The sequence below is a fragment of the Protopterus annectens genome, chromosome 6.part0 (genome assembly GCF_019279795.1).
Source record: "Protopterus annectens isolate FY-2018-M chromosome 6.part0, PAN1.0, whole genome shotgun sequence".
Classification (NCBI taxonomy): Eukaryota; Metazoa; Chordata; order Ceratodontiformes; family Protopteridae; genus Protopterus; species Protopterus annectens.
Window position 1 is genome coordinate 1,802,046,507 of NC_056737.1, and position 12,061 is coordinate 1,802,058,567.

The window sequence follows — 12,061 nt, forward strand, 5'->3', positions numbered from 1 at the left end:
TTCTGTCTAGAATTTTAGTTAATTTAAATCTTTATAATATGATACTTTCAAGAGGTAACAAAAATATCAGAATAGACTCGATGTAGATAGTAGCTTATTCATTCATTGTTACTTGCTTTATTAACTGCGTGTAGGAATATCCTGTAAGCAAAGGGATTGGGAAAGGAAGATAGTTATAATATTGATCAGAACAAAACGATTTAAACAAACAAAGAAAAAAAACACATGCTAAAGATTACATTTTGACCACAGATGATAAGTATTAATGGCCCATCTGAGTTTAATGTTTTCACCAAATGCCTAAAGTATTGTTTCTTAGCTCAGGAAAGACATCGTATGTCAAGGGGATCTTGGTTATAATCTTAATTGTGGGGTTTTATCACTAGAATTGAGGTCAGTAGTAAATACTTAAGACCAGCATTCAAAAATAAATTAAAAAAGGCCATGTGAGCAGGAAAGCTAACCTCTTTTTAAGGATTAGTCACTAATATAAGCATGTCCTTGGTGCTGTGGTAGCATTGTCACCTCACAGTAAGACGTTGTCCTGTTCGATTCTCAGCTACAGCGGCTTCTGTGTGAAGACATGCGTGAATGGGTGTACCTTCGTTGAAGGTTGTGCATCAGGGCTGGCAACTCGACAAGTAAAAATCTACTGCCAATCATTAGCGGACCGGAGTTCCGCTGTGGCGACCCCTAACCGGGAAAAGCCGAAAGACACAACAAATCACTAATATAAGCATATTTGATTATATTACAACCTTTTTCTCAGAAATTCAAGTCATACATCAACAATTAAACAGGCATAATGAATTCTCGCAGATCACAGCAATACAAGTGTATAATCAGCTGTGATATTAGTGATCAAACACAAACAAATGCAAACTAGTCAGTCACTCGGGAGATACATAAGTGAAATTTGTTGCATTGATTTTCCAGTGCTAAATGTATATGACTATGTAAAGGCCTTTCAGAATGATGGATGCTTGCCAAGAATGTGAAGTATCGAATGATGTGGCAAAAACATGGAAGTAACTAATGTATTAGCACAAGCCATATCAATAAGCCACAGCGAAAACCAATCATAATCAGTAATCTCAGAGTTAGCATTCATTTTCTTGCAGGTGACACATGTGAAACACAGTAGCAATGCAAAATGCAATAACTACAAGTGTTTTGCAAGCAGGAATTATGTGCTGGCCAAAACTTTCTCAGTGGCAGATATTTGCTCTTTTTGGTCTTGCCATAAAAGCAAACAGCTGCACAGATCTGTGTGAGAAAACTAAATAACCAGGTGCCATGTGGGGATCACAGTGAATGTCCTGTGACAGATCTAGTGCACTTCTGTTCAGTAAGTGAATTTTCTGAAGCTTTTAGACCTCAAAGACTATCCTCCCTTGTAGATATGTTAAAAACAAGGTGCTACACTCATTGAAAATATTATATTTAATTGGAGGTAGAGAGTACTCCTATTGATTGAAGAATTTCACTCTGTTTCTTTCCATTTCTCTCTGTTTCTGGGGTTTCAATGGCTGAAAAATGATTGCAAAAAAGATTCAGAGAATTTTGTTTCATTAATTTTTTTTTCTCTCTCTTTTTTGTCCTTGCTGCCTGCTGATCATTAGCCCCTCCTGACCAATGGACCCCATTGTTTCTCCATCTGAGGCAAGAGTTGACTAAGATATGTCATCATATAGTCAGCCATCAGGGGTAGTTTGGCACTTTTCATGCTGGCACTCTCTCCTGTATACACTTAGCCAAGGTTCTGGAGGGTAGTCATGGAATGAGCCAACCAAGAAGGCTATCCCCTCAGTTCTGCAAGAGGACTGCTTTCAAGTGTATCTACCCCATGGAAAGTATAGGTTTTCTTTAGTTTACACTAGTGAACTTGCACTGGAAAATAGAATTGAGTTTCAAAGTGCATCCCCCATAAGTGAGTGGGCCACACCACTTCACACCATCTCTTCCCTTCCAGGTTCCCCCAGTACCAGTTCTCTTAACCTGAACCCTACTCATCTGAGTCACAATAAGGGCACCATTCATCTGTGTCATATTGGCAGGTCATTTCATTAAGTTTGGTTTGAAACACCTGCAGAGGACATTAGTCTTGTTATAAAATACTGCAAGTGAAAGCTTGCAGTTTACCAAAGTGAATCTAACACATTTGCTTTCAGTGTAATAAATATATGAGCCACAACATGAGAACTTAAATTAGCATTACACTGTCTCTTGCTGTGTACTACACACTACTTACACATACCTGAGTGTAACAGCACAGCTCATCCGGTTTCATCAATGGGTGATTTATCTCAGTTTGTATGTATGCATTCCTGCATGTATGCGTGGGTCAGAATCATGTGGTTAGCAAATGAAGCCTGAGGGACTCAAACTCAAGACTACAACAGGAAGCTTCTTAGCAGTTTGTATTCTTAATTTTTTCCACAATTATATTCATAGGCATAGTTTATTAAAATAGAGAACTTCTTGGAGTGGGTTATATTTAATAAATACTAGATTAGTCATAATATTTTGTTGGGAATTTGTTTACAGTTCCATTTTAAGGTAGGTATTGTTACCCTGTTGGCTGGTCTAGGACATTATAATCTATTTTGTTAGTCACATCAGCTCCATCTCTCTCTCTCTCTCTCTCTCTCTCTCTCTCTCTCTCTACACACACACATTCACACATATATCTATACATATATATATATATATATATATATATATATATATATATATATATATATATGTATATATATATGGGTCCCCTTCAGATCATTGAATTTTAAAAGCTTGACTTTCATATGGCTAAGACCATATGATCGAACATTTAAAAGTTCGAACATCTTAAAATAAAAAAAAAAAAAAAAAAACTAAACACTTCTAGCAGGGGGGCAAGCACCCCTGCACCCCCTTCCCGCTATTTAAATATACCAACTCCAAGATCGCACTACATTGTGGAAAAGGGAAATCTTCCAGTACTGCAATGTATGGAGATCTCCGTTGAGACCATTCAAACTTTTAAAAGTTCGATCATATGGTCTCGGTCATATGAAAGTCGAGCTGTTAAAAGTTCGATGATTTGAAGAGGACCCATATATACATACATATATATATATATATATATATATATATATATATATATATATATATATATATATATATATGTATTTACACATGGATCTAGGACACATCCTCGACTAGCATTTGTCCGAATCACAAAACACTGAACACACATACACGAAAGTGCTTAACATCAAAAAGTGCTTCTGTGTATGTGAAGTTCAAAAAAAAAATCTATGTTTCTGCAGGGGGGCTTTGACCCCCTGCACCCCCCACATGGGGGGCTGTGCCCCAAACCCCCCTACTTTAATATTCTCACTTCGAAATCGCACTACAGTGGGGAAAAGGGAATTTTCCCTTACCCGCACTGAAGTCCGATCTACAAAAAAGGCACACATACACGGAAGCACTTTTCAATGTTAAGCGCTTTCGTATATGTGTGTTCGATGTTTTGTGTTTCGGACATATGCTAGTCGAGCATGTGTCCTGATCCCATACATATATATATATATATATATATGTGTGTGTGTATATACAGATAGCTATAGGTATATATCATCATATCATCAACTGTTAAGAGTAAACACTGTTGTCATATATATATATATATATATATATATATATATATATATATATATATATATATTTATGATGCTAGTATCTGATTATATCATCTGCAATTGCTCTGGCAATTTATCACTGAGAGAAAGAAAACAGAAACAAGAATGGGTCCTTCAGATGGTGAAAGCATGTTTGCTTTGTACTGAAGTGCTGTTGAAGACTTCATCCTTAAAAAGGTAGACAGAACATGCTATGAAGGATGCAGAGTGTTTGAAAATGTTTACTTTTTGCACCAATCTGTAACTAATTCTACAGCTATTAACAGTCGCAAAGCAATAGCTCACTAATCAGTGTTTTAGATAAGAAGTACAATCATTTTTTTCAACCTTACATAAAAATTCTTTCAGACTTACAATTTCTCCTTTGGGGCCAGCTTCTCCCTTGTAACCAGGCACACCTGGATCTCCCTGTGGAATAAATATATTGGGAGCATAAAATCTCAATCAAAATTAAAATGTCATATCATCATCTTGCCAGTGTGAGAAACATGAGTGGTTATTAAAAGTATGCGTGTGCATGCCTTCTGGGCAAACACTGTATTACAAAATGGCTAAAGTAGAAAATAAAATCTTAAAATCTCATACTGTATTTCAGTAAGTATGAGGCTAGTATAACAATGAGACATATACTTGTCATTTACTTATAAATGCAAAATGGGATAGTGCTTTCTACTTACCAAAGTACTTACACACACACACACACACACACACACACACACACACACACACACACACGCACACACATATTGTACAGTAATAAGTCACTGCAGGCACTGTCACTGTTCCCACTCTCATTTTATTGTACCATGATACTGTGTCTTTGTGGGAAATAAAATAGGATAATGTTTCCAAATACCACACTGTGTGTCCATTCACTACAGCTTTTATATATATATATATATATATATATATATATATATATATATATATATATATATATATATGTGTGTGTGTGTTAGTCAAAAGGGTGACTAGTACCATGTGTGGCAAAAATAAATTATAAGTAAAGAAATATATTATGTGTAGCAGGCTACAAATGTTTGTCATAATGAAGTCTGACAGAAGAAACCTAAGTGTACTAAATGTCAGTCTCAGAATTAATGACACAGTGCAAAAAAAAAAAGAAAAATTCTGTGTCTGAATGTGTCAGATATGAAACTTTAATTCCTTGAAAAGCAATGTTTTCATTTAACTATATTATTAACTATATTATTTAATTTCTATGTAATTTGTTTTCCTCTTGCTCAGATTTTTTTTTATTTCAGTGTTCTTTAGCTGTATTCCTCTGCAACCTACCATCTGCAACCGATTAACACTCTGAAAATTCCAGTATTTCTCAAACTTTCTCATATCCCTGTATTTTCTTCAAAAATACCCTTTTCCTTACTTTATCCAAAAGTTAAAAAGTGTTCTTAGATTACACTTTAAAAAATCTCTGTGGTCACTTAATTATTATACTTCATACAAAGACAAATAATTACCGGTTGGCCTCGAATGCCTGGTTGTCCAGTACTTCCTTGAGGTCCTGGAGAGCCATTAGGCCCAAGGGGCCCTGGAGCACCTGCCGGACCAGGAGTGCCCTACAGTGCAAACAAAACATTAATGGGAATCAGATGTTACTTCATCAAGCAATTCATATTCCATAACATTTATTTCAAGTAAATATAAACTGGTTTCTAATTTTTTAGATTGAATTTTTTTTAAACATACCGAAGGGCCTTTTCCACCAGCCAGTCCATCAGGACCAGAAGGACCCTGAAAATATATAAAAAAAACATTAAATATGATGTCATAATGGTGATACATGAGATGGAGAGGGGAAGCATCTCTTTAAGCATTAGAATGCTGTATACTTACTATAAGACCAGATGGGCCAGCATGGCCTGGAGCTCCAGTTTCACCTCTTGAGCCCTGGGGACCTTCAGGACCACGAGCACCTGTAGGACCAGCTTCACCCTAGAGTTTAAGAAGGCATGAATACAATATAGTTTTGACATGTTCTGAGATGATTTTGAGCAGAATATGATCTGACATGGAGAAACAAGACTCATAACGACTTCTCTATTTCATGGTAATATAAAATAAAAAAATGACTTTCAAAAATCCATTGTAGTCACTCAAGGATAGTAATTCTGTGAAATTCTGCATATATAACAGAAGCAACAAACTCATATTTATGTCTGGATCGGGGACAATGTGTTAAAGCCAAACTGATCAAAGCCAGCTTTGATAAATCTATATTTTGAATATATGGCTCTTCATATAAATGAAATATTCATTCAGAAAGTTATCACGGTTGTTTCTGAGGTAGGGAACTCCTACCCTCCAACCATCATGCTGAGAGATGAACCTTATATACCCCCCTTATACAAGTAAGTCTGATATTGCTGTACTGCATAGGTAAGGGCAAATGTGTGTCCAGTGGTACTTTTGGATAAAATGGGAAGTCAGTAATAAGATAGACAGATAGACTGTTTCAATGAACAGATTATGTCAAAGTCAGTGAGTCTGGTTTTATACATTTCCTGACTAGTCCTTTTGATAGACACACACACACACACACACACACACACACACACACACACACACACACACACACACACACATAAACACACACATATTCTGAGTTTGCTTTGAAGGAGTAGCAGGCATCTCATATGTATATCCAAGGCATTAATGGATAAAAGGCCATAGATTATGTACCAAGTTAATTTTTTACCTAACAATAAGACAGTCATTGAGATGTAAAAGAAGGTTCATGGTTAGTGAAATTAATGGTAAGAAGTTCCAAGCAGAGAAGAAGGATTTGCTAATGTATAGAAATAATAAGAGAGAACTAGAATGAATGCATCAAAAGAAAGAAAAAAAACTGTCAGTTCTATGGTCTGGGGGAATAAATCCCTGGCTTTTATCTAGATGTCATGGGTTTGATTATTAAACGATTGATTAATTGATTATTAAACTTACTCCAGCTAAAATTAAGGTGAAGCTGACCAGGGAGGTGGAAAATTGTATTTATTTGTTTTCCAGGCAGAGCATTGATCTCCATGGACCTTTTTCAGACTCAGACCAAGAGCAGTGTCTGGTTCATTGACTTGCTCAGAGTCACACATTTAGGCAATGGAAGCTGGGGGAATCCAACCTTATACCAGTGGACCACAGGAAACAGCTCCTTAATCCTTTAAACTATCTGCCAGAATAAATAGCTATGCCATCTCAGACATCCTGAGGGGTGCAATGCTGACCTAAGTAAAGTATGGTGCACATATTTCAGAAGAAAAGCTGAAAAAAATGTATTAGACAAATACTAACATTTAAATGGTCTACTCTCTCATGATGTTAGCATCATGCTTGTCGCGTGACTTTCACCTTCCAGTGGAAATTTTTCATCCCTGATATGATCAAATGGATCAATAGGATGACTGAGGGAAGGATGCATGGTCATTTTGTGGCTGGAGTCCCGCAAAAAAAATCATTTGAGAAATCATTGCAAGATAATGGGTAAATTTAGTGGACACAAACTATAATAATGGGGTGGAGGTTGTAAATATTTCTAGCCTACAGGTAGCCATTAACTTTCCCTTTAATTAACCAACAGAAGTGGTCATTCATGTTTTCCCATCTAAAAATACATTCATGTAGACTGCTGTGACTATAAAGCACAGAACCCCCCCCCCCAAAAAAAAAAAAAGAAAGATTTGTTCCTCTAACATAGGGGAGTAAAATTAAGTCAACATATTCCATGATAAAATGAGAAAAACATATTAAAATGCAGAGTAGGAGGAGCTGTATAATTAGGTTAGTTGCTATTAGAAGCATGTCAGCATTCTGGTTTAAACATCAAAGAAAATTTAAGGTATATTTAAAGAGGGAAAATTGTAAGCATTAAAAGGTTAAATATCCTATGATTAGTCATCTAAGTTGAATATAATCAGTATAAGTCTTTGTTTCATGTTATATTTCAGTCTGATAAAGTTCCAGTTCAAGAATGAAAGCAATTACAAAATGTATTAAAGTTGTTCAATTTTTATTAATGCAGCTGTTCACATTTTATTATTTATTTGATTTATGACTGAGAGTGCATTTGGAAGACTTCTTTGTTTAATATACTACAAGATACTGATTTGACAATTGATCAATACAGCAAAGATATTAGCAGACACCTTTCTGATGACAAAGAACTGCGATGTCCAGTCTGAGGTGGAAAACGGCTATGAAGATTTCTTATACCAAGGAGGTAATTGACAAAAAGATATCTGCCAGCCACACTTGTCCCCTGTACTATAGGCACAGAATATATCTAGCATGAGCACCATACCTCATATACCAGCTGAAAGGGACTATCTAAAGAGGTTATTTAGTATCAGCTTCCAAACAAGCTTCACACCAGATGAATGGAAGGTAGTAACATTCATCCTCTTCACAAAGGTGGGTGACAATGGATCTGGGTAATTACACATCCATAAGTCTGACCATCCTCATCTTTTAGACTGTGGAAAGGATCATTTTGGAATTAATAAATAAGGATATAGTTACCTACAAACTCTCAATCTAAGTAAGTTTAGATTTGTCAAGGAAAGATATAGCATACATAATCTAGTCAACCTCTTCAAAAATGTCGCTGAAGCAAAGGATGAAGGCAAATCAGAAAACATCACATATCTACACCACACAAAAGTATTCAACACCATCCCACATTCAAGTATTGTAGATAAACTTTTCCAGCTAAATGTAAACCCGTATGTAGCTCATTGGGTGACAAATTGGCTCTCAAATAAAATCCAAGAAATTAGGGAGGGTGGCTGTCGCTTCTCCAAAATACTTATGAAGAGTAGTATTCCTCAGTCCTTGGTCAAATCCTCTTTAGCATTTTCTTCTCAAATGTTAAAGCAGATATTAATGCTTTACAGCTGACCAAGTTTGCAGATGACTGTAATCTTGGTATCATCATAAACTCCTCAGAAGACACAAAAAAACCTCAAAAGGGCCTTTCCCAAACAAATAATTGGTATCAAAACTATAGACTAAAGCTAAATGCTAAGAAACGTATAGTTTTATTCTTTGGTAAGTATGACTTCTCTTGTAACTATCACATTGACAATACACCCCCGAAACTTAATCCCGTAGTCAGGGGTCTGGAAATCTATGTTGACAACAAACTCTCCATTGATCACCATGTATATACTTTTGTAAGGAAATCCTATTTCGTCACACAGCTTATATCTAAAGGTATGGCACCCAGGTACAGGAATGTTATCATTCTACTGTACTTAACTCTCATCAGGCTGATAACTGAATATAATACTCTATTCATTATGTACATGTAAAAACACTTGTCACAACTGGAGTGACCACAACACCTTCTTAAGAAAAAAAAAATCTAGGGACTAAAATCACAAAAAAAAATGTGCAGATTGTCTCTATTCTCTGTATAATACAGATGACTTAGAGGTGACATCTGCCTCTCAAATAGAACCTCAACAGACAATATCCTGTCAAACCTATCACATATTTGCAAGTCCAATGGCAGCATGAACTCATGCCCAAGGGATCTCAGTCAGTTACACAACATAATTATAACATGTTAGGGGTATAGGTATTTATCACAGAAAATATTTCTTCTATGGAGCAGTCTTCCATTCCACATAAAGGAAAGTACTTCCCTCACTCTATTCAAACATAATTTGGATGAAAGGATGGTTCTCTGCAAATTCATCCTGGTTTAGTACCCATGTCTTTTATGGATAAGGGCGACAAGTAAATGTCCCAACATTTCCTTGTTCTGCCCCAACTGAGCTATTCGTACATGATAAATAGCTAAAAACTATCATGGCAATATTAGTCTAGGCATCTTACGATACACACAGAACAGCCTAGTAAGCACTTATGCATCTATGAAAGTATGTCACTTATCAACAACATGGAAAGTTCCTATTGGATTATTATGGAGTGTTTGTAATAGGCAAAAAGCCTTGGACGTCAGTAATTCTTGAGTGAAAAGTGGGAGAATCAAGGTACCACTAAGCAGAACAACAACAAAAATGAGCTGAAATTCATAAGAAAATCTTCAGCTGGAAATTCCTTCCGTCCATTTTATTTACCTGTTGTCACCTACTTCAAAGTCAAGATTGCTGTCTCAACATGCGACTGGCTCAACACAGAAAATAACTGGAGATAGGTCTCAAGTTTATTGCATGGTATATAGAATCATATGTGGGAAAAGAATTTAGTGTCAACAGTCAATATGTAAGTACATTCTTGGGGTGTCAAAGGAAACAGGAAACCCAAGGGAACAAAGGGAAGATCCTTAAACTCCACACAGAAGATACCACTCCCAGAAACTAAGACAGAGGATACAAGTGCTGTGTTGCTACAGTTCTATCCACCATTCCACCATGGTTTTTCCACTACAAGCTGCCTAAAAATGAGAACTGCCCATTTACTGTGAATCTCATATACAATCGAAATGAGAGTTTCTCTGAGATATGTGGGACAAATGCATATATGCTAAAATGATATACAATTTATTTCCTGATTAAAAATGTGCAGTTATTCATAAAGAAGAAAAAAGAAGCAAACTTCACGACATTGAAATAATTTTAATAAAATAGAGCTTTCGGATATAGATATCCAAAATCTTTGTTTTATTAAAATGATTTCACTGTCATGAAGTTGGCTTCTCTTTCTTCTTTGTGAATACTTTCTTGTTTTGCTTCACCTCACCACGTTTTTCACATTTTATTTTTCTAAAAATGTGCATTTCCCATTATACTAAAAATTCTGGATAATTATGTCAATGTCTCATTTGAACAATAACAATTAAAACAACTGTTATTCAAGAAAAGGCACTCAGCAGAAAGAAATGTGGTGCACACTGGAGGCAATATCTACATATTAAAATGGGCAGGTTCAGCAACTAAACTTATGCTTCATATATATATATATATATATATATATATATATATATATATATATATATGTGTGTGTGTGTGTGTGTGTGTGTGTGTGTGTGTATGGGTCTACCTCAACCCAATGAAATTTCTCGTTTTCGCAAAAGTACATTTTTCCAAAAATGCACTTTCGTGAAAAGGCAACTAAGCCAACAGCAATGGAGGCTGTTGCTTAGATCACGGCACAGTGGGGATAAGGGAATATTCTCTTCCCCCACTGTAGCATGATCTCGGAGTGAGAATATATAAGTAGCAGGGATGTGTGGGGCGCAGCCCTCCACATGGGGGCTGCAAGGGGGCTTGCCCCCCTACATAAACGTGATTATTGTTATTTTTTTTGTGTGGTTTTTTTTTTTTTTTTTTTTGGTTAGGTTCTTTTATGCAAAAGTGCATTTTTGAAAAAATGCGCTTTCGGAAAAATGGGTCATGAGATTACATTTCGTAGAAACATAATTTTGTTTATTGAAATGAAACATTAGGTAACAATATAATGGAGTGGGAGACCTGGAAGGAACATCTTTCCATCTAAGCTTCCAAAGAAAGTATTAACTTGATGTGCCTGTAACATGCAAGAGAACACCTCAATGACACATTTTGTAACTTTAAAAATGCCAAAATCATGATGTATATGGTCATGACTATTGAATCCTTACAATTCTAATTTATATTGCACTTTAATTATGAACATTTTTAATGCATGCATTTCTTGACAATTAAAGAAAGAACTAGAAGTAAAACACATAATATTTTAAAGAATCATTTTGAAAGGGTGCATATCTGTGCTTATCTATCTGCAGTTATCAAAGGCAAACTATATAAAAAATATCATGCTTTATACCTTAACACCTGGTGTACCAGGGAAACCGGGTGGACCCATCAGACCAATAGGACCCTAAAATAAGAAAAAATTAAAATACGGTAAGTTTGTTACTGGTCAAAATAGAAACTAATTATAAACACTTCAGTTTCTCTTAATATTAATGAGATTCTGCTGAGGTGAGAAAAAAATTCCTGTACATTTAAGTAAAATGTCTGCCTTACAGAATTCAGATGATAACAGAATTCATACATATCAAATTATAATCATGTAGGCAGCAAGAATAAGGCCAGATCCATTCAAATAGAAATCATTAAATTAATTAAAAGAAGCAAAGCTTAATTTGAGTTAAAACCTGCCATCAGGCTCGATTATGACAGTAATAAAGCCTTCTGCAAAAACATCCAAAAATGAAGGGGGATGGAACAAGAGTATTGTGTGCTTGAACAAAATGGTGGCAACATAACAAAGCCAACAGATACAGCTAATGTATCAGCATACAGAGCTGCATAAATGTTCGTGTCATAAAAGGAACCATATCAAGTCTTCCTCCTTGCAATACAATCCTACCTGAAACCACATTCACCGTAGTCACTCCAACCCTCAGTAAGGCT

General features: G+C 35.7%; 1 protein-coding gene across 1 annotated transcript in view; it reads right to left on the reverse strand.

Annotated features, from left to right (window-relative positions):
* COL5A2 (collagen type V alpha 2 chain) overlaps positions 1-12,061 on the reverse strand; it is a 738,909-nt gene that overhangs the window by 282,201 nt on the left and 444,647 nt on the right. The window contains exons 18-22 of the mRNA XM_044075160.1: positions 11,469-11,522; positions 5,538-5,636; positions 5,391-5,435; positions 5,162-5,260; positions 4,035-4,088 (exon numbers count right to left, since the gene is read on the reverse strand). Of these exons, the coding sequence (XP_043931095.1) occupies positions 4,035-4,088; positions 5,162-5,260; positions 5,391-5,435; positions 5,538-5,636; positions 11,469-11,522 (351 nt within the window). The remainder of the gene's footprint in view (positions 1-4,034; positions 4,089-5,161; positions 5,261-5,390; positions 5,436-5,537; positions 5,637-11,468; positions 11,523-12,061) is intronic.